Source organism: Tamandua tetradactyla, chromosome 3 (genome assembly GCF_023851605.1).
Source record: "Tamandua tetradactyla isolate mTamTet1 chromosome 3, mTamTet1.pri, whole genome shotgun sequence".
Taxonomy (NCBI): Eukaryota; Metazoa; Chordata; class Mammalia; order Pilosa; family Myrmecophagidae; genus Tamandua; species Tamandua tetradactyla.
Genome location: NC_135329.1, coordinates 143,515,063 through 143,539,156, shown reverse-complemented (window position 1 = coordinate 143,539,156; position 24,094 = coordinate 143,515,063). Strand labels below are relative to the sequence as shown.

Sequence of the window (24,094 nt, the reverse complement as noted above, 5' to 3'; positions counted from 1 at the left end):
TTCTTTTTGTTTAGTTTCTATGTTTGATGCAAATTCATTCTCAGACTTTCCTCAGTTTTATCAAAATCTTGTTTTTAATATGCTTAAAACACCTTAGGTAGTCCATGAATTTCATCTTCTTAGAGCTCTTCCAGAGTTTTTTTTTAAATTGGGATGAAAATCACATAATATAAAATTAGCTATTTAAAAATTTATAATTCATTGCCATTTAATATATTCATAATACCATACAGTCATTACCTTTGTCTCATTCCAGAACATTTCATCACCTCAAAAAGAAATTCCATACCATTGAGCAGTCACTTCCCACTTTCCCCTCCCCCAGTCCTAGTAAACACCAGCCTGTTTTCTATCTATGAATTAACTTTCCTGGTTATTTCATTTAAATGGAATCAAACAATATGTGACTTTCGTGTCTGGTTTCTTTCACTTAGCGTAATGTTTTCAAGGTTCATCTACCTTGTACCATGTATCAATGCTTCGTTCCTTCTTAGGACTGAATAATACTCCATTTTATGAATATACCAGATTTTGTTTATCCATTCATCAGTTGATGGATGGTTGGATTGCTTTAGCTATTGGCTGTTGTGACTAGTGCTGCTGTGGACATTGGTTTAAATGCCTGTTTTCAATTATTTTGAGTATATATGTAAGAGTGGAATTGATGGGTTACATGGTAGTTCTGTGCTTAATTTTTTTTTGAGGAAATACCAAACTGTTTCCTACAACAGCTGTACTGCTTTTCTAAAGCTTCCTGACCTGCTCCACTGTAGGAAACTGAGCGCTGTAGACTTGCTGCATACCTGCCATTCTAGGATCTTTCCTCCTGGGGGGTCCCTGTGCTTTTCTGTTATACTGAATCTCCTGTTTGCTGGATTTCAAATCTTTATCTTGGTTTACTTCCTCTTTTGGTGTAATACTTTCTGCAGGGGATTCTTGAGGAAAGGTGCCTCAGGTAAATTTTTTTGAGGCTCTGTATATCTGAAAACATCATTGCGGTATCATCACAGTTAAGTAGTTTGTATATAGGATTCTAGTGGGAATACTTTTCCTCCTGATTTTGAAGTGTTGCTCTTTTGCTTTCTAGCTTCCGGTGTTGCTATAAAGAAGTCCAGTACCATTCTCATTCTTGATTCTGTTTTGAAACTTTTTCTTCTCACTCTGGAAAGTTTAAAGATTTTTTTTTCTTTTCTTCAGTCTTCTGAAATTTCATGATGATATCCCTAGATATGAGTTTATTTGTATTCATTATGCTAGGCATTCATTGGCCTCTTTTAATCTGAACACTTGTGCTCTTCAATCTTGGAAATTTTCCTATTATTCTTTAATGATCTCTTCTATTTTCTTCCTTTCTAGAACTCTTAAATATTAAGTGTATGTTAAGTGTGTGATGCTTTAATTTTCTTTTCTCTTCTATTTTCCTTCCAAATCTTCTACTAGGTTTTTCATTTCAGTTGTATTTCTAATTTTCAGGAGCTCATTTGGTAGTCAGAATGTTCCTTTTTTAAAAAAATAGTATACCGTTTTGTGGATACACTATTGTCTCTCATCTCTGCAAAGATATTAATGACATTTTTTGTTAACACTTCTTTTCCCTATGGAATAGCCGTTTCCTTGAGATTTGTTTTTTCTCTTTGAGTCTCTGTTTTTCATGTTAGTGGCTTTTCTCATATGTCTGATGGTCCTTTGTTCACTGCCCATATTTAAGATTGGGACTGAGTGGGAGTTTTGGATTCATGGTAGGACTTATTAACTCTGGAACTTAATGTAGGGCTCTCTGGCTAGGGATTTTATTGGGGACTTGCTAATGTCTGTATCTTCAGGTCTTGCATGTTGGATTGGCAAATCAGAGAAGAAGGTTCTGGTCTCCTGTTCGGGATATTCTATTTGACTTCTGAAACCCTAGTAGCTGAGTAAGAGAAAAGGGTTAGAGGTCTCAGATGGACTTTCACTTATTTCCCTCTTATCTAACTAGTACTCTTGCTCTCAGCTGTGCCTTTATCCCCTATGTCCAGAGACCCTCTGTTAACCTTTCCAAAGATGAAACCTCCAGTCTTCTGCCATGATGTGGGAAGGACTGTGTACCCCCAGCGTGGAGTACTTAGGTAACTATATAATTGCTTCTTAAAATCCCAGCCTCTGGTTTTTAGCTTTGCTTTCCTGTCATCAGAGATATGCCTGCAGCCAATTCCTGAGTCTTTGGACATTTTGTTATGTAAGTTGGGTAACTTTTTCGGCTTTCCCCACTTCTGCTTCTCTTAGGCCTGCTAAGTCAGTTGTTACTTACCCTTCTGTTTTTTAATCTTAAAAATTTGGTTGCTCTCTTTTCCTTTTCTGTTCTTCTTGTTCTTGGATTAATGATTTTTTGTGTTTATTTTTCATTATTTTTTAAATCGCTTTGCTGTCATTGTACTGGAGAGTGGAATTTTGGAAGACAGTAGAGTTAAAGTCACAAGTTCAGTTTTATCCAAAGCAACACAGTTTCTGAAGCTGCGCTATTTTCACCTCTTAGATGAAATGCATTTCTAAGTGCATATGGTCTTCAGCTTTAGCACAACCAATTTTTACCCTTTCCCTCAGTCCCTCCACTTGCTTGTCCTGCACCCTTTTGAACCAGAAACAGGATTTGTTTATTAAGTTTTTTACAAAGCAGTGAAAATACCAATATCCACATTTATTTATTAAACAGAAACTCTTCCATTGTTGGCATTCTGCAACCTTTTTTTTTTCTTTTTTTGGCCTAGGAACCATCTAAAGGTTTTAGATTTTCAGAATTTATTTATTTTTACCATTTATAAACCCAGAATATTGTTTTCTTCATCAGAGTGAGCACAGGTTTGAAAACTATACTCTTTAGGTGTGAGTATTTGTAGAACCAGCACTTGTTCTAACACTTTCACTGTTAGGGCCCATCTGACTCACCTTGTAAAATGCTCAGTCTTGACAGGTTGAAAATATTACACATTTGAGAGCTGACTTTTCTTTTAAAAGAAAATGGCCTCCAAACTAGGGTTTTTGATTTCTCCAAGAATGCTTTCTTTCATCATTGGTTTCCTTGAATTTATGGAAGATGATTTACAACATCAGTTCTAAATTTTCCTGTTTTAAACTGTACTATATAACCTGAGATCTTTAGACTGGAACTTCTTTTCTTCTTTGACTAGCACTTAAGTATTCAGATGTGATTATTATTTCTAGTTGAAAATAGTGGGAAGATGGCATCCAATAGCACCGTTATTATGTTGTACTAACAGGTCTATAAAGCTTATGTCATGGGTCCCAGGGCAGACATGCCCGGGGTCACTTTTATCTAGCACTTTTATATAGTACTGGTAGATTTTGTTATTTTTATTGATAGCACTTATTATAAAGTTTGGCTGCCCATTAGTTCCAAAGCTCGGAAATATTCTGGATTGCTTTACAGTTTCTGATTACAACTAAAGCCATACAGAGCTAATGATGAGTCTAAACTATTAATGGAAGAAATACTCTTGGATGATAAGAACACTTCCAAGCCGGAGAGAATAAATTGAATATTTTAAAGGCTGAGATAAAGCCCCGAAAACATTATGCTCTGTTTTCAGCGATGAAAACTTTTTTTGTTGTTAGTAAACACAACTCTTCAATTTCTTATCTCACAGAGTAATGAAAACTTTTCAGATAAAATCTGAAGGTTCTTTTGTCATCACTTTTCTTTATTGTCATGCTCTGATTTATTCTTTTTCCTGAGAAGCAATATATTGTACATTTTCGAGGAAATGCATGCATCTTGAAAGAAATCAAAAGATTCGTTGTAAATTCAGAGCTGTACCCATTATTTGTATATGTAGTAAGTGCATGTGGGGGGAAGGATGTCCTTCCTTCCCAAAACATCCACTAAGGATGTCTTTAGCCAATTTAATGCCCTATTTCTAATTTCTCCCTCCAGGAGTTGCAGCTGGAACATGCAAGACAAGCCTTTGCATTGAAAGATAAAAGCAAAAGTGGCATGATTTCTGGGCTGGATTTCAGTGACATCATGGTCACCATTCGGTCTCACATGCTTACTCCTTTTGTGGAGGAGAACTTAGTTTCAGTAAGTAAAGAGCAAGTACTTAAACTTTCTATAGATGGAGGTGTGGGTTCAGACTTCTTTTTCACATCTCTAGGTTTTGGGCTCATTAGCAATTTTGGCAAACAGGTTTATCTGATTTCTTGTTGAACTGTTTGCATAGAAAATGGAAGCTTATGTTGTAGACCGGATTGTCTATGGAGAACTGTACTTACTGTGAAGACTCTAATTGTATGAAATTGTGGATGAGGACAGAAATCCTGTTCAAGGTTGCTTGGACAATGGCAAAATGTGAGAATGCTGTTTGTGGGCTGAAAGAAGATAGACTCCCGGAATTTGAAAGTTTTTGCTATTGGAAATTCTGCTTCAGAATGGGGTACATGGAACTTGCCCTTTGAATTTCATCCACCCTTAAATATAGGCTCACATGTGGTGCTCATTGGTATACCCTAATTTCTCAAACCTTTTGAAATATTGGGCCTTTGTTTGCCTCCCTGCACCCATTTGATCCTCAGCTATTTTAACTTCATGCATGGTAGATAGAAGGAAAACAGGGCAGAGCCAGCATCTTTTTCTCATATATTTCCAAATTGTTTATTTCCATTTACAGAGTCCAAATCAAGAAAAACAAGGGAGTTTGTAGACAAGGGTGAGCAATTACTTTTCCCAGTGGCAGTACCTCTCCTAGAAACTACTGCCTTCACCTTGGCTTCTTTCCACCCCACCTTACTACAGGGACGGCTCCTTCCTTTGTTGCCTGCGGGGTTCTGTCTGCTAGAAGGACCATCAGTGGCCTCTGCACTGTTTTAATAACACTGCAGAAAGTATGGAGGAAGTCTGTGGGCATTGGCTCACTCCTCCCGCTGCCCCTTCACCTGTGTATTCAGTCTGCATGGACCAGACACAGTTTTTTGTTCTGTCAAACTGCTAATCTCTACAAAGTAATCATCTGGACCAGCACAAACTGTTGTCATCCACTTCCTCTCAAAGAGTGGTAAAATTCCCTCACTACTCGTTTTCTTGTTCATGCATCATCCTTATGTATAAGTTTTTGATTGCTGCTTGTTTTAAATGGAGAGAAGCCAATGAGCACTTTTGTTGTTTCAGCTGAAGATCATTATCTCTGATTTAGACTGGGGTAGAAAGATCAACTTCTGTTCTTTTTCTTCAATGAATTTGAACATGGAGCATGTCACTTTCTCCTGCACATTTCACCTCCTTGATACCTATCCCCCACTCTGTTACCCTCACCTCATACCCCTACCCCCAAAAACTGAAATGGAGGAAGGAAAGAAAGAAAGGCGGAGAGGGAGCGAAGGAGGAACGAAGGAAAGAGAATCCTAAGAGGAAATGAGCTCAGTGCCTCTGGGTGAGGGGACCCATTTAATCTTTTCCAAGAGGGTCAGACAGACCTATTATAGCCTCAGTTTACCGAAAGCCATTTCCATTCCTCAGAAGAATTTGAGTCCTGCTTTTGGGTCACCAGTATCCAAACTCGGGCTAATGCATATATTATCTCTATTTGAGCTAAGGCATGCTGGTATATGTGTGATGGGTAGTGTAGCTGGATATATTTTCCCACCTTTCCCTACACTATTCTTAATAAATCTTAATGGTTCAGGTTGTCACGATATTTCACTAAACATTTCCTTGAGTTTTTAATGGGGAATGTTTTCAATCACATAGGTCGCTCTGACTCCTGGGTTAGAAATTAGGTTTTTGTAAACTACGAAAAATATTCCGTTTTGAGTTTATGTCCAAATGGCAGGCAGAGGGGGAAATTAACCTCCTCATCCTGCAGGGGTAATGAAGGCTACATTGCCCCACCCCACCGCCCCATCCCTAGGCATAGGAGAGCCTCTTTTACTCTGTTCCTCCGAAGACATAACTTAAGGTAAATGAATGCTCCCCAGATTTTCTGTGCATTTTTTGGGATAGTTTGGTAAGTGTACTCTTTTCACGCTACAGATTCAGGATCCAGTACAGACTGAAGACATTTAAATATTTTAATTATAACACTGGCCTTAAAAAAAAAAGATTAAGAAAAGTTAATGTAGTGAAATAATCTTACAATTTAAAGTTAACCACTTGTGTTTGTCACAATATAAAATTGTTCCTTATATTGTGCATTGATATTTGGCTTATCCAGGACTAACAGGAGTTCCATAGTCAAGGGTCATAAAAAACATGTTTAAATAACCATTGTTTTTGATCTGTGATAATTATATTTGTTATTTCTGACCTTATAGTGGATGAACCATGAAGTCCAACTTCCAGATGTTGCTCTCTGCCTTAAAATCTAAATTACATAGACTCCTTTTAGAGCATGAAATGCACTGCGTGTTTCAGCATGATACCTTCCTTTTATTTATGGCTAGTTGTTCATTTTAAAAACAAAGACTCCTTTGAATCATCTTTAAGAAAAGTGCAGTGTCCATAATTGTGTTTTTTGTTTGTTGTTTCATTTTGTTTTATTTTTAATTTTTTGTGGTGTCATTTCCTAGGCAGCTGGAGGAAGTATCTCACATCAGGTTAGCTTCTCCTACTTCAATGCGTTTAACTCCTTACTGAATAACATGGAGCTTGTTCGTAAAATATATAGCACTCTAGCTGGCACAAGGAAAGATGTTGAAGTCACAAAGGGTGAGTTATTCTTTTAAGCCTATGGATTTGAATCTCAGCATTTTCACTCTGCTTCATCTGGGGCATGAGGTTGTTCTAAGTTGACTGACTCTACAGCTAGATGGAGAAAGCGAGTTATTATGTATACGTGCTTGGGCCTAATAGTCTCTGAAAATCCAGGTGGATTTAATGGGATGCTGAGGTCAGGAATGGAAAAGTAGCTGTGACAGTTTTGAAAAGAACCGTGGCTCAGTCTGTCAAACAGGTCAGTGGCACTGTGGCAGCTTGTTTGTACTAGGAAGGAGCTGCCACAGAAGGACGGGCACGGCTGCTCCTTTCAGTGAATTGTAGCAGGAAGTCTTGGGTGATAGGAAAACAGTAACCTTGTGGCTCTGGGGACCAAAGTGAATAAGCAAGATAAGAGAAGGAATTCTAAAGAGATTATTTTATCTTCAAAGTTAATCTTTCTGCTTTTTGTTGTTTCATCATCTTAACTTCTTATCTTTTACCAGCTTTCAAAAATGCATTGTTATTCTTACATAGCTGCGAATGCTTAAATTCAGTTCTTGATTTTTAAAGTAATACTAAAATACCTGTAGCATTCAAATTATAGTTGATTAAGGGAGAAGTTTGATGTATTTTAATAATCTTTAAAGATCTAAAATACTTTTTTCTCCTCTTCCAGAGGAATTTGCCCAGAATGCCATACGCTTTGGACAAGTCACCCCACTTGAAATCGATATCCTTTATCAGCTTGCAGACTTATACACTGCTACAGGGTAACTATTCCAGTAATTCTTCATGAAGTGGTGTACATTCAGTTCATTTCAACAATAGTTTATTCATTCTGCTAAAATCCAAGAAAGAGACAGGCAGATATGAGAAACAGGAGATGGGAGAGACAGAGGGAAACTGAGGAAAAGAGAGAGAGAAAAGGAGTGATAAAAAGAGGGAAGGAAAGAGGAGGGAAGAAATGGAGGGGAAGAGGTAAAAAGGGAGTAAGAAGGAGAGGGGAAGGAGAGAGGAAATGGGGGAGAGGAAGGAAAATGACAGAAGAGAGAAGTGAGAAGTAAGAGAGGAAGGGAAAAGAAATGTATTTAATCTGAGTTCTCTGGAGGTGTTGTGAATTTCAAGAGATTTGTAGAAATTTGTCTAACTTTGTAGGGCTGAGGTGCATGTTCGTATTTTGGGTCCTGATAAATGCTCATTGCTGTACAGTATGTACCATTTGTGTTGGAAAGTACTGTTTTCCTGAGACACGCCTTTGACATTATCACCGTAGTTCCATCACAGACAGCATCAGCTGTCTTATACCTCTGTTTTATAGATAAGAGAAACCAGAGTACCGAGAAGGTCTATAATTGCAATGTCTTATGCAAACCCAAAAGAAAACTCTTTATCTGTGGGCACCCAGCACAACCTGTGGGATAAGGGACTTTGTCAAGAGGCCAGACTTTTTTTAGTCACTTCTGCTAGTTATTGAAGTGTAGGGACATCTGAAAAATAAGTTTTAACCCTAGAACATTATGGTACATAATGAATTGTTGGACTGGAGATGATACAGAATATATCAGCCAGTCTTTGGTGATTGACATGAAATACCAGGTTGTGTCTCATCCATACAGAATTCACATTTTAAGACAAAGATTTTGAGCCACCTTCATGAGAGTAAGTGCTTTTAAAGAGTGCTTTTCAAAGCTGGATCTGAAGCAATCTTCTAGCTGGTTCGTGGAATGTAGTTTTTTTTTCATTTTTTATTAATTTAAAAATAATATTACATGAAAGAAACACAAATGTTCTTAATATATGCTCATTCCGTTCTACATATATAATCAGTAATTCACAATATCATCACATAGTTGCATATTCATCATCATGATCATTTCTTAGAACATTTGCATCAATTCAGAAAAAGAAAAAGACAACAGAAAAATAAATAAAACGAAAACAGAAAGAAAAAAAAATTATACATACCATACCCCTTACCACTCTCTTTCATTGATCACTAGCATTTCAAACTAAATTTATTTTAACATTTGTTCCCCCTATTATTTATTTTTATTCTGTATGTTCTACTCATCTGTTAACAAGGTAGATAAAAGGAGCATCAGACACAGGTTTTCACAATCACACAGTCACATTGTGAAAGCTATATCATTATACAATTATCATCAAGGAACATGGCTACTGGAACACAGCTGTACATTTTCAGGCAGTTCCCTCCAGCCTCTCCATTACATCTTGGATGACAAGGTGATCTCTATTTAATGCGTAAGAATAACCTCCAGGATAGCCTCTCGACTCTGTTTGGAATCTCTCAGCCATTGACACTTTGTCTCATTTCACTCTTGCCCCTGTTGGTCAAGAAGGTTTTCTCAATCCCTTGATGCTGGGTCTCAGCTCTTACTAGAGTTTTTCTCAATCCCTTGGTTCTGAGTCTCAGCTCGGAATGTAGTTATTTTTAAATACAATTTTCAAGAAACAATAGTGCAAATGGCTTAAAACTCAAAGGGTTTAAAACAGTATGCAGTAAAAAAAGTCTCCCATCTACTCTTGTACCTTTCCTTGAAGACAACAAGTTTTTATCAGTTTTGTGTGTATCCTTCCTGAGGTACACATGAAATAAATGCTTAGGGGATACACTTAGTACGCTGAACTGTCAGTGTCTATACTTTGCTTCTGGCAAGAATTATTTCTTCCCTTTGATATCTTTCACTGGAATCTTACTAAATTCGTACATTTCACCATATTTCTCTGGAGGCGTTTGCTTTTTGTTATGGCAGATAGAGTCTGAAGAATGTTTTCTCACTGACATGATCCATGTGATTAGGAAGATAATGCTTTTAAACCATAGTTAATTTTCTTTCTTTCTTTTTTTCCCTGAAGAAAGATGATCTTGTTATGATTCTTTCTTGTTATGGTTGTTCTCTAACAATTCTTTCTCTCCTATACTTTTACCTGAAGGCGCTTGACTCTGGCAGATATTGAGAGAATAGCCCCGTTGGCTGAGGGTGCCTTACCTTACAACCTGGCAGAACTTCAGAGACAGGTAAGAGGAGTCATAAATATAATCACCTTAAAAAATGCTGAAATAGTATGTACATCATAGCCTAAAGCTCCTGACAATTCTGAAAATTAAAAACTGCTTTCCAGAAAAAGACTTTACTTAGCTCAAAGATTAAATTTATAGAACTACTTTTATTCCCACCCTCTTAGATATTTCTCTGGGGTTAATTGGATTTATATTTGTATTTTTTTTCTTTTAGCTTATTATGATAAGGAAAGTAAGAATGTAGACATACATCAACTGACCTTCTTCTCCCTAAAATTTCTAGTTGTTTCCTTTCATTTGTGTAGTCATGTTTAAAGGCTAGCTAGTAAGTTCACTCTGTGTAATTAAGCTAATATTTATAGGATTTTTAAGACAGAAAACATTCCTTTAATAAAATAAAGATTTCACCAGGATTATGCCTTATTGATTCCAGCAGTTAAAAGGAAGCAATATCTAAATAATAAACTACAAAGCAAACCTTGACTATTATTTCATTTTTGTTAAAAATATTAGTTTTTTATTTAAATTTAAGGATGAGTAAAACAATAGCTTCTGAATCCTATAAAGTTAATGCAATATTTTTGAAGATACTATCTTGAAGGAAAAAAATTCCATGACATTACCTTAAATAGTGGAATGAAGCATTGAAAATCAAATCCTGTTGAATCTGAAACCCCTAATTCTGTAGCTCTTAGAGGAAGCTCCTGTTGTAGCAAATGGGTATATGACTTTGTGAGTGAAACCAGGAGGGCCAGTCCCTGTCCTCTTGGCATTTCCCTGCCCTAAATACCTGCGTTCCTCTTGATTCTTTAGGAGGCCATAATGCCAAAGCAGTTAGGAGACATGGGGAGAGTAGGGAGAAAGGAAAACAGGAGATGAAGGGAGGGAAAGAAAGCTAAGTGGGCATGCATTAGAAAGAGCTCAAGTCTACTTTTTATTCATTGCTGCCACCTTGATGGCAGCCAGGAATGCTCACCTTCACCAAACGTGCTAGAGAAGAATTGAAGAGTATAAGTGTGGTTCAACCTAGGAAGAATAAGAGACATCTGTCTTCTACTTGAGCTGCTTGGAATGATAATTCTGTCTCTGAAACTAATCAGAATTTCCGATTTTTACTTGACGTAATCAAAACCAAGAACTTTTGTAGTCAGGTTGAAGTAGACTGAAAATGGAAAATACTGCTTTCATATGTACCTTTTAGGTTAATACTTTAATAGTTTTCTTAGTGTTTAATGAAATGATCTGCAGAATAACATGTATCTGTAGCCCATTGCATTTTAGCTTCTTTAGTAGCGAAGGGCTCTTTCTGCTACTATCAAAGTTTATTTCCATTGTAAGTTCTCAAATATTTAAAAAATACGTGAATTTATTCCAGTTCATTGATTTTCAGTAAAATTGTATTTATTTAAAAAAATTGACTGCTGAAATATGTAAAGAGCTCTTATGGAATATAATTTTTTTTTGGTAGTGTACATTTTTGAAAATTTGCTTTTGAATTTTGAAAAATATTATTTCAACAGGAGATATTTTTTCAGCATTCCTTGTCTCTATTAGTATAGCTTTCCCTGGGGGCATCCTTAATATATATCATTGGGGAATATTTTCCTTTAGTATATTAAACACAATGTAGATTGAATTGAAAGTCCCAACTCATTCACTCCTTTCTCAGCTTTATCTGCTGTTTTTACTTTTCTCTTTACCTACCTGTCTTGCCTCTAGCAGTTTTCCTAGAGCTCAGGTCTGAAACTCATTTTGCAATCTTCGGCGCCATAAGTCTACACCCCTCATGTTTCTTAGTCCTTTGGAAAGTGACATAGTTCTGCAATCACTGTGAATTCTCTGTAAGACAGATGGGGGATGACTTGCCCCCCTGCAATGGCAAGCTGATGCCTCAATGGTTGTATCAGGTCTTTAGGGAATGGACAGTAATAAAAACCGCCACGTTCCTCTCCTTCCTGGGCTTTTGATTGGAATCCAGATGGTGGAGTCCTGCCTTGTCCACACCAGGAGGGTGACAGGGACCCAGAGGCCTTGAGCAGTCCTCATTCCTGCACCCTCCCCAAAGGAAGAACCTCAGTGCCTGCCTCTTTTCTTTTCTTTGTTTTCCTCTCACACATTGGATAGGTTGGATGGTCTTACCGCTGAGGGGTAGGTATAGAGAAGCAAAAAATTGAGATTTTACTGCTGCATGGATGAACCCTGAAGACGTCATGTCGAATGAAATAAGCCAAACAGAAAATGAAAAATATTATATTATCTTGCTTATAGGAAATACCTATGATAAACGAATTTCATAGAAACATATAGTAGATTACAGTGGAGGGAGGCAGGGAGTAGGAAGTTTTTAATGGGTGCAGAGTTTCTGTTTCAGGTAATGAAAATTTTGAGGTGATGCATGGTGATGCTGGCAGCACGATAGTGTGAATGTGATTAATGCCACTGAATTGTATACTTGAAAGTGGTAAAAATGGGAAATTTTAAGTTGTATATATGTTCCTGTAATACGTTTTTAAAAGTTGAGATTTAAATGTATTTTTCCCTGTAAATCATTGTAAGAACAACACTTGAGAAAATGAAACTCAGTAGACATAAAAATGTCTAGAATTCAATAGAAACCAATTTATGAAGATGTTGAAAAGAGATTTAAACCAATGCCCCAGTTACATCTTGGTGAAAGCTGACTTTTACTGTCCTTGGGACCTGAAACAAGTTTCTGTGGGCTTCAGTTCCTCTTGGGTTAAGTGAGAACCTTCAAATATTTCCAAGGTCCCTTCAAGCTCCTGCATGCTGTAGAATGGTCTGAATTAATGGATTTTATTTTCAGAAGTCAACAAAGGTTAATCCTGTTTGTAGCATTTAAAATTTTCTGAGGAATACAGGCTGGGACCCAAACAGAATAATGTAAAAATATGCCCCTAAATTCTTATAACAACCAAGGTAATAAAATATCTGCAATTTTCAGTCTTTAAAAATTTTTCTTCAGGTAACATATTTTAGATTTATGAGGCATCCTGAGGCAGCCATATAGACTACAATTTCAGTGACTCAGTTTTTAAAATTCTTCAATTCACAGAATTACAGTAATGCTAAACCTAAGTATGCCCATGTCACTTCCAGAAGATACCTCTGGTTCTCTTGTAATCTCTCCAATATTGCCAAACTAGGAAAATATGATTATTTGCATTTGGTGTACAGAAATATTCCCCTATATAAAATAGGAAGAAGGACACATGCCTGTTGTTATCTCAATACTGGTTTTCAGCCTGCAGAAGTTGTTTCGAAAACACTTGTGTATGATAGAGAATTTGTGAGTTCGGAAATACCAAAGAGGTAATGAGAGAGGCAGTGGCTAAGAACTTGGAGTCTGATTATGTAACGTCTCTGTTCTCACTTTCTTCATGTATTAAATGGGACTAGTAGTACCCATCTCATAGGGTTGTTGTGAGAATTACTTGAAATAATGCACTTAGGTCTGTCAAGCGTGCAGTGAATGCTAACTGCTGTTGTGGTATTACTGTTATTGAATATGAGAATCCTAACTGAGCACATTCCAAGATGAGCTCAAATAGCTATGTGACACAACTTCTTTATTTATCCTCATTTTCTTCCTTTAGGGAAGGGGTTGGGAAGCAAGGGAGGAATTTCTATCTTTATATGCGTGCCCTTTGGTTTGGCCTGAAATGTTTTCCCCTTTAATTGTTTTCACTATCTGAAATTCTACCAGTCACATTTATAAAAAAATTCAATTAATGATGGATATCCATATAGGAAAAAAAAATCCCTATCCCATACTACACATGAAAATCTATTCAGGTGGAATGTTCTAGATGTGAAAGATAAAAGCTTATAGGCGATAACAAAAGAGACTGTGTTCATGATCTTGAGGTAAACAAAGATTTCATATACAGAGCATGAAATACCAGTCATATAGGAAAAGGTTAGTAAGTTGAACTTCATTAAATTTAAGGAACTTTGTTCATCAAAAGATGTTAGTAAGAGGGTGAAAAGAAGAGCTATAGAGGAAGATATTTGCAATACTTTTAACTAGCAAGAGTTGTATCCAGAATTTATAAAGAGCTTCTACAAATTCATAAAGAAAAGCAGAAAATTCCATTAGGAAAATGGGTAAAAATCTTGAACAGAAACCTCACAAAAGAGGATGTCCAAATGGTTAGAAAAAAAAAAAAAAAGACCTCCAAATGAGGTCTCAACTCATTTCCTCTCATGCTTAGGGAGCAGGTTGAAAATCATTTAAGATGCCCAGCTCTTGGTTTGCTTTGAAAATCACTTAATTAACCTTGTTAAATATCAACCTTCATGATCATAATCATAATCTTAAGGGAAAAGTGCCTTTTCCTTTGACCTCTTTGCTCGTAATAGACATAGTGCTAAGTATTTTCTTTCAGCCTAAATGCTAAAAATTCAGTACACAGTTATTAATAGGGATGACAGCTACAGTAGCATTCCAAAAATGAATATTCATGAAATGAAATCCATAACATTAATTATATTAATTTACATACCTGAATGCAAGTGAACCATAAGTTATAGTTATAACTAGACCTAAAAAAGCCACTTTGGTTACCATTATATTATATGTTTTCTTATATATGCTACTTAATAGGGTGAAGGTGACATTTTTTTCAAAAGGCATTTGAGTATTTATAGTCAGAGATGTTTTTAACTAAGAATTAAAGCACGGGTATAATCTTTCAATTTTCATAGGGTTTGGTAGGGCTTACGAATGTTCTCTAAAAGAAGAGAGTATAAAGAAAAATGTATGTGCTTGAACACAGGAGAAACCTTTTATAGGAATAAGGGAATTAGTGGTTACTTGATGCCTTTTTATTCTATGAGTTTTAATTCAACATATTCTATTGAGAGGGCACATGATTGAAAACAATTCATAATTGTTGAGAATGAAACTTATCTTCCCCCAATTTCGCGATTGAGAAACTTCTATTTTGGAAAAAAATTTTACATGCATGTTTTTAGAAGTTGAAAACATGTATACTCTGTGTTTAATAAGTAATATAACAGCTACTTTGACTTAAAAGAATTTAAAAATCTAAGCCAAGATGCTATCACTTGACTTTCTTTCAGAGTGTGTTATGTTAAACATCATCTTTGACATGAAGGAACCAGTTGTGTTTATGCTTTCAACCATGGTGTCCTTGAAATAAAGTATCAGGATTAACTGAAGCTGGCCATCACTGCATTGACAGAATGCTCAGTCAACATTTAAATAAGTAACTGAAGTACATTGAAGCATTATCATACTTTAGAGTGATACCAGAAAGGTTTTTGCATTAGTAAATGAAAAATTAAATTATTTAAAAATATTATTTAATTTTTACCTCTTTTACAGTTTCTATTTTTGTTATACATTTTTAGATGTCTATTATATTTAACTTTATAATGTATATTACTTAGATTTTATATATAATTAGTACAGTAGAACATACACATAATTGATAATTGGAATCATATGTTAGGTTTAGGAGCTTAAAAATCTTTGATAGGAGTGTTCAGTCAAAAGCAGTTGGTGGTGGCACTGACTTAAGGCGTAGTGGAGAATGGAGTAGGGAGCTCAGGTCCACTGCTCAGCTCACTCCCGTCTCAGGGTGAGACCTTTCTGCAAGTCTCCTGACCTGCCTGTAGAGTGGCCATTTTATCTGTGTATGTAGGATGGGCCAACAAAATAGTACATTGTGGTCTCTCTGTGGATGGAAATTGCTGAGAATCAGGCCCTCCTCATGGCCTCAAGGGAGTTGAATTTGCAAAAGATTGACAAACATCTGACCCCCGAGGGCTCCCTTCTGCCACGGGTCCTGAGTGTTTGGTAAGGTACTTTCACCACTTGGGAGAAAGTAAATTTCCAAACAGTCCAAAATTATTAACATCATTATAGAATACGCAGAACAAAAAGTTATTTTTTTGGGTGACACATTTTCTGCTGTTTGAATAAATCAAAATTAGGCTTATCGTAAAGGTTTTGTTAAAATAAAAACCTTGGGTGCCCCTGGGTGCACGGGTAGTTTAGTGGTTAGAATGCCCGCCTTTCATGAGGGAGACCTGGGTTTGATTCCCGGACCATGCACTGCACCCCCTGCCCCCCCCACAAATATATATATATATATATATATATCTTGCTGTTTCCCAAATTTCAAGTTATTAATGGCTCACTTTTGTTACAGCATAAAAATAAAACATAATAGATGGCTGCGCAGTCATGAAGTTGCATAGTTAACTTGATGGGAAAAACATATTTCCTACAAGAACTTACGATTATGGTCTGCTATGTGTAGCTGTTTGCTTTTTTTTTTTTTTTGATGATTTCTTCCATATGTAATATTCAGTTCTGGATGTAATAGTTCTATGTTTGCAACTAACTGGATCATAATAAAATTGGTTTTTGAGATACATTATAAGATATGTAATGGCATTGTTTGAATTAATGGTGTTTTACTAACTGACAGGTTTCCCAACTTGACTTTTTTTCATCAAAAATTACTTTTCTTTTTACTATGGAATTTATTGAGCCACAATACTTGGTAAACATAATGAACTTTTAAATGATCTCTTCCCACAGAAATCATAATCAAATATTAAATATTTAAATATCAGATGCTTTGTTTAAGACAGAAATGGTACTTATTGTGGGACAAAATTAAAAAGGAAGGCAGATAACCCTTTCTATAGGCTACTTACAGATGGTGACTATCTGCCTTTGTCATCTGTAGCTTGGTTAATTAATGTTTGAAGACAAAAGCAAATCAGAGTAGACAAGCTGGCTTTGTTCCCTCTTCTAGATTTTGGGTATGGATTTTCACACCATATAAATTATTCACTCCGGTGAGAGTTTCTGAGCTTTTTATTTTAAAAAAAACTCTTTTTTTAAAATATCATTTCAAGTTAATGTTTTGCAGGTTTTCTTTATTATAAGGCAAATATGTTATTCCTTTGTTTTAGACTGTTTACATAGGAATAGCAGATATTTTCACAATGAAACTATTAAAGAACAAGACTGACACAGAAAATTATTATTTCAGGTCCTTTATGCTTGCGAAATAACTTTCTGAATCACAAGATTTTTCCCTCTGCCTTATTCATATCATAGATTCTATGTTAGAACAATCAGCATGGCTGAGTTAGTAGTTCTTGGTCCTGGCTCCATACAAAAATTATTTGTGAAGCCTTTTAAAAAATATGAGCTCCAGGTTCCAGGGATTTGTTTTTTAGAGTTCCTCAGGTGGTTTCCTTGTAGAAGTAGAGTTGAGGAATACATATGTCTAGGAAATCCAGTGTTCGATATCATGGGTCAGAAACACTGTACTTAACTAGAAAGAATGAGTCTCACTGTTGGATCTGCAAAGCCAGAAGTAAGGAGGAAAAAGACTTTGAATTCTTGAAATAGTGGTTATTAAAGTTTTCCACTTTACCCCAAACAAGAAGCTTTTGAACTAGTTGTACATATAATTCTGACCATTTTAGGAATATAATTTGTTCAGGCTCCAATAGATGAGAGGTGGCAAAATCAAACTTAGTAGTCTGTTGGTAAAAAATGTAACAGACAAGACAAGATAACAGAAACAGCTGCATTAGAATTTGATACAATCATTGATGGACATGATGTCTTTAAGTCATTAGAGGTGTTGATTATAATCATGTCCTATGATTTAAGAATCAAGCTCGTTTTTTTTTTTCATTTTAGAAAGATTTTAAGATTTTAAAGGTTAAAGTAAAGGAGAAAAAAGGTTTTATATCTGAAATTTTTATTTACCTAAAAAATTCTCTTTGTAGAATAATAGAATAACATATTCTCTTTGTAGAATAATTCCCTAACAGAGGCAGACAGGTGAGTCATTGACAGGTTTGTAAAAAGTAGAAAAAAAGCTACCATGTCTATTTGGCTAGGCATGGATTTTTAAATGCTAATGAGAGAGATAACCTGTTTTAAAAATACTGCTTTCATTTTTGGCTACGTAATATCCTATTTCCCTCTCCTAGAAAAGAAGGCATTAACGCATTAGCCATATCATTTGCAGGTTTTGTTTTTCCTTATCTTAAAATAGCAAAATTGTAGTGTTTTTCATTTGCTGTATGCTTTTCCAATTTTTTAAATGTTTTCTTCTTCCCCGCAGCAGTCTCACGGCTTCGGTAGGCCTATCTGGCTCCAAATTGCCGAGTCTGCTTACAGATTTACGCTGGGCTCTGTTGCTGGAGGTGAGTGACGTGTCTCTGTGCCGTTTCAGACTCGTGTTATGTAATATTACCTCACTAGACTGGGGTGAATCGGCAGAGGTGCATTCATTGTTCCTGCAGGTCATGGCTGCAGGGCTTTCTGAAGTGCTCTTTACTTCTGCCCATGATCAGAGGACTTGTCCTAGCATGGCTGTGGCCCCTCTGGCTCCAGTCTGTCTTCGGGACAAAAGCTTTCTAATGCTGAAAGCCGTGGATGCAGGGCTGCACTCACCGTCATTATTCCGGTTAGGGCCAGAACGAAGAAACGGAGAGCAAGTAGTTGCTAAACTGCCCCCCTGTCCCTACGGAAGTTTGAGAGAATACGTTTCCTTAGTTGCTCTACATAGAAAATGTATATTATCTGAAATTGCTTTGTTGGGAAGAACCTAGCAGGTGTGATTAAAATACTTCTGATTTTTTTCAAAACAAGCCTGAACTGATGAGTCTGTCCTTTTTTTTTCTCTTCAGTCTCAGTTTTAGAAGTTGCAAAGCATGTTTTTGTTTTTAGCAGTTGAAAAATAGACTATTCTAATTTACATAATAAAGTTGTCAGTCCTTGAGAAATTTTAAAGCATGATCTTTTTCTTTTTAACCAAAATCTGTACATAGATATTGAGGCTGTTTCCCAAAATTGTGTTATAACTAAAAACAGTCTACCAAAATGCTTTAGTAAACTAAGTTAAAAAATTACAGTCACCTGTGGGTGCATATGAAGAGATAACTGCTAGACTAGTTAGGCTCTGGGAAATATATGTAATAGTTTGATGTGACGGGAAATTGAATGTCGATTATCTGATGCTGGTGATGACTTGGTAATCTACTCTCTGATTTATGAACCTAAGATATGAAAGAGAATTCTTGACAGTTATCCTCTGAAGCAGCTATATTTAAGGGTCCCTGTGGCTGCTAGCCTGTCATCCCTCAGCCGTGTAAGGGAGAAGGAAAAATAATAATATGAAGCTTCTTTTGTGAGAAGACTATCTTTTATTTTCTTGCCCTTTGAGATGAGATTTGTTTTCCTCGTGGACTCTCCATTTAATTGTGCTGTTCTTTAAGCCTAAAAATTGTTCCTTTTGTAGCTGTGGGAGCCACTGCAGTGTATCCTATAGATCTGGTGAAGACCCGCATGCAAAATCAGCGCGGCTCTGGCTCTGTCGTAGGGGAGCTGATGTACAAAAACAGCTTTGACTGTTTTAAGAAAGTCTTGCGTTATGAGGGCTTCTTTGGACTCTACCGGGGTAAGTAAATCTCAGCTGCTGACATTAAGTGATTTGAGCTCACCGGCAGCAGATTTTAGCTCCCTCTTTATGGAAACTGATGGGCAGCCTGCTCAGTAGACTGGAGCTGTCTCTCTCTCTCTTTCTCTTTTTCCCTCATTACTTGTTTCCCTTTTAACCTTCTTGCTAGAGGGTAGCAAGGTTATTTTGCAAACAAGGTCTTCCTTTTATTTATATTTCTTGGAATCCAAATCCTGTGGTCACTGTGCTCTTATAAACTAAGGTGCGTGACTGCAAGTTGAATGCAAAGATGGCAGCTAAGACATATAGAGCTTGTTTCAAAGAATTAAGAGATGAGAAATACATCTCTTCTTTGTGAAACAGAAGCCAGTCCGACACTTAAAGGTAAATTTGCCCTCTATTTACTTGTTTCAACTGAAAGAAATATCAACTATTTTTTGTGTCTTCCAAAGAGGGCATTCATAAGTCTTTTCAGTGAGTCATCTAAAATTGAAAACACCACCAACAAAAACCTTTTGGCTTCAAGTCTCGTTCTTGCCCCTTTCCTCCCCTTAGCTAAGAACACAGAGTCAAAGAGAGAGATTTTCTTTTGCAGGAAATGTTACCACCAACTTGAGCCTGAGCACAGTGCTGTCGGCATCACAGGCAGCAGAATTCTCCCCACTCCTGTCTGCTTTGTAGGAACTTGTTCTCTTTGGAGAGGGAATGACTTTCATGTACATGTTTTCACGTTAGAATTTAGGGTTTCCTTTGGGAGGGGGATTAATTTTTTAATCCCTTTGGGCGCCACTTGGAATTCTTTGAAAATACTCTGCATGCTCAAGTCCAGGGCATTTATGTAACTTACTGTACTTGTTTGTTTGCACACACAGTTTCATTAATCTCTAGCTGATTTGGAGCTCTGTTGAGCCATTTGGCTTATGACCTTTTCCTAAGGAAAGAGAGACCAGGTCTGAACAAAGCTTAAAACTCATGGACAGGAGCTAAAAAACACCTCTGCTTTTTTTTACATGCAAGTATGCAAGGGAAAAATGGAATTTTGATACACTGAGATTTGAAGAAGAGGATCATAAAGACACATTTTTAGTATTATATGTAAAATAAGAGAAGGCAGTCGTTCTGAAATCAAACTTGGTTCAAATACCTTGCTTCTGAGAATTAATGTAATTAAGTTGGCTCAAATGTCCAGAACTCTAGCTTTTTAAAATTCAGCAGTACGTACTCCATGGGAAGAGGTGTGCATTGTTTAGAATGTAGATCTATGTTATGTGTGTGTAAATGCTTGTTTGAAACTGCCAAGCCCTGTATATCTTAATTTTACTTAATGGAGAATCTGAGGATTAGGTAGCTCTAGAGTTGTTGTTTTTTTTCCTTTGACATTTCCAGTCTTTGTTGAATAATAACCTTTTTCCTCCTTGATATTCTTTTAAATTGTGAAGAAAATGTCCTCTGTTAGGAGGAAGCTGAATATATACTGCACAGTATAGTCACCTCTGTGGATGGGTGCTCACAGAGGTTTTGTTTGGAAGAGCTGTCATGTTAGTTAGATGGGTCCAATGTAGCAGGTGGAGGGGGGACTGTTGGCTTTATTCAGGATCTGTGCTGATAAAAATCAGACCCTTAAAAGAGAGACTTTTGTATTAGGAGAGTCTAGGAGACCTGTATTATGTGAACACTGTGATTATTGAGATTGTCATATATTGCTTAGAGCTGGTTCATTTTTCTGTCAGGTGATTGACAAAATTGTTGACAGATTAGCCTGACTTTCCTTGCAGGCAACAATGAGATGATAAAATGACACTAATCAGTACTTTATTAAAATTCTGTGGGTCTTAGTGAGGCAAGTTGTAAAACAAATAGACATGCTGACATGGTTGTATGAAAGTTAGATTAAGAGTAATAGGCCTCAATAATCACGAGGGTTAGAAAGTTAAGACTGCCATCTGCTGATTTATTCTTTTAAATCAGTCTGCTTCCCATTAAAGGTGTGTGCAGATTGTGTGTTTGTCATTGATAATTCAGTTTGACTGACAGTAGCCTGTATGTATGATTACTTGCTGGCTCTCAGCTCATGGAAATATCACTCAGCAGTATCCTCAAAGTAGGCTTAAGATCAGCAGTGAGCATGTAAACACATATATAACCCCCCTTGGCTAGGTGATTTAAAGGATCCAAAACATTTATTGCTAGTGTCTTTAAAAAATGTATGCTGAAAAAAATGCATGCTAACAATTTGGATAAGCTCTGTGTTTTAGAAAGCTGAGCCCTCTGAATATCTACAGATGTTGAACTGTTTGTGTATTTTTTCTTTTCCAGTTTGCAGCCAGGCTGGGAAATTTCACCTTTTAAGAGTATTGGCTTCCCTTGTTTTGAGGAGATTCTTTTTAAAAATGTCTTAAGTTTGACATAGATTAGTAAATAAGAGTCCAATAGGCATCTCTTTTTGCTTGTAGAAGATATTCATTAAATGATACTTTAAGCTGCATTTTTCTTTGCAGTTTTCACTTTCTTTTAACTAAATGGGTATTGAATTCTGGGTTTCTCTAAAGTGGAAATTATGGGAGTTGGTGTTCTCTAATAACCAAGCCATTGTATGCTATTACATAGGTAGCATCATTTGTGACAAAATTGGGGTCTACTTGACAGCACACTTCTCAGAGCTCTTCCAAGCGTACAGTATTAGCCTCTCTTAAGTGCCTGTGTATGTTTGTATGTTGTAGGTTGTAACAAGAAGGGAATTTTTACATTATTACTGCCGGTGTTTCCAGAGTGGAGAAGACCCATAGGCTCTATTTTTATCTCATGTATTTTTTAGGAGGTGTAGGATAACGAGGCTTTAAAGGAAGCATGCTTACCAAAAATAATTTATGGCCTCAAGAAAACATGACATCATACTTGGTTTACAAATAATAATTACATACATATTCTTGGTTTACAAATAATAATTACATACATAGTCAAAGTGTTTAGGATAAACCAGTCTTTTCTCATTTTAATGAAAACTCTAAAGTGTTTGATAGGTAAAATAATTTGGGCAAAACAATTTCCGGTCTGATTTGTGCATTCACTGCTAGAACATCTATATTGCTAATGATTCCCTCCGTTTACCTAGGTCTGATACCACAGCTGATAGGGGTTGCTCCAGAAAAGGCCATCAAACTGACTGTGAGTTTCCTTCTCATTTATGTCATTTGTTTACTTTATCATTAAGCCAAAAATTAAATCTGATGCTGCTGAGATTGACACATTAGTAAGGCATTTGTAAAACACTAAAATCATAAGTAGACATTCAATACTTTTTTATTTTATCATGAGACAAATATTTTGCTGACTTGAAAAAACCAATTACATACCGGTGGATGAAATGGTTGGGAATGCTGGTTAACCAGTATTTTCTTTCTAATTAGGTTAACGATTTCGTCCGGGACAAATTTACCCGCAGAGATGGCTCTATTCCACTTTTAGCAGAAGTCCTTGCTGGAGGTTGTGTAAGTATTAATTCTGAGCAGTTGCTAAGGCAGATCTATTCCTTTAGCCTGTACACACTTGACGTGATATCTGAGTAACTTTTCCCCTAAACTCAAGGGATTCTAATCATCTTTTCTCAGTGAGAGACTCTTCTGATTACGTGGGTGATTTTTATAAATTTCGTGGCATAATCTGATTCCTTTTTTTTTAATATTTTTATTGTAAAAACTTAAACATACAAACATTCTTGACATACAAACTTTCCATACATGGTGTATAATCAGTGGCTCACAATATCATCACATGGATGTGTATTCATCACCATGATCATTTTATTGAACATTTGCCTCACTCCAGCAAAAGAAATAAAAAAGAAAAAATTCATATATGTATACCATACCCCATACCCTTCCCTCTGATTGACCACTAATATTTCAATCTACTCAATTTATTTTAACCTTTGTTCTCCCTATTATTTATTTATTTTTAATCCATATTATTTACTCATCTGTCCATACTGTAGATAAAAGGAGCATCATACACAAGGCTTTCACAGTCACACAATCCATTGTAAAAGCTGTATCATTATATAGTCATCTTCAAGAAACATGGCTATTGGGACACAGCTGTACAGTTTCAGGCACTTCCCTCCAGCCACTCCAATACAAACCATAAACTAAGAAGGGATATCTATACAATATGTAAGAATAACCTCCAGGATAACCTCTCAGCTCTTCGAAATCTCTCAACCACTGACACTGTCTCATTTCTCTCTTCCCCCATTGGTTGAGAAAAATTTTTCTAATTGCTTTTTTAAAAGGACTTTTATTAAGATATATTCACATATCATACAGTCCATCCAAAATATGCCATCAGTGGTTCACAGTATCATGACATAGTTGTGCATTCATCATCACAGTCAATTTTAGAACATTTTCATTACTCCAAAAACAACAGCGACAAGCACAAAAAACATCCTATATCCTTTATCCCCCACTATTATTAACCCTTTGGTGTGGTACATTATTTTACTGTTGATAAAAGAGTATTCGAGTATTACTGTTAACTGTCATCTATAGTTTGCAGTAGGTGCAATTTTCCCTGTATACCACTCTGTTACTTGCTCCTGGTAGTAGTCAGGGACATTTGTTCTAGTTCATGAAAGATCATTTTTATATTTGTATTATTATCCCCTTCATTATCCACCACAGGGTTCATTGTGTTTGTACAGTCCCATGTTTTATTCTCTAGCTTTCCTTCTAGTGATATACTCGACTCTAAACATCCCCTTTCAACCACGTCACACACATAATTCATGGCTGTTAATTACATTTACCATATTGTGCTGTCATCACCTCTGTCCGTTTCCAAACATTTAAATTCAACCTAGTTAAAAATTATGCACACATCAACATCTGC

The 24,094-nt window shown here is 36.3% G+C and overlaps 1 protein-coding gene across 3 annotated transcripts in view; it reads left to right on the top strand.

The window, feature by feature from the left end:
* Window positions 1-24,094, top strand: part of SLC25A12 (solute carrier family 25 member 12) — a 147,871-nt gene that overhangs the window by 100,120 nt on the left and 23,657 nt on the right. For 2 of the 3 annotated variants that reach the window (XM_077154136.1, XM_077154138.1), the window contains 8 exons: window positions 3,929-4,075; window positions 6,556-6,694; window positions 7,359-7,452; window positions 9,638-9,722; window positions 17,870-17,951; window positions 19,049-19,207; window positions 22,320-22,372; window positions 22,615-22,695. In XM_077154136.1, the coding sequence (XP_077010251.1) occupies window positions 3,929-4,075; window positions 6,556-6,694; window positions 7,359-7,452; window positions 9,638-9,722; window positions 17,870-17,951; window positions 19,049-19,207; window positions 22,320-22,372; window positions 22,615-22,695 (840 nt within the window). The remainder of the gene's footprint in view (window positions 1-3,928; window positions 4,076-6,555; window positions 6,695-7,358; window positions 7,453-9,637; window positions 9,723-17,869; window positions 17,952-19,048; window positions 19,208-22,319; window positions 22,373-22,614; window positions 22,696-24,094) is intronic. The other variant, XM_077154137.1, reaches the window with a different exon arrangement.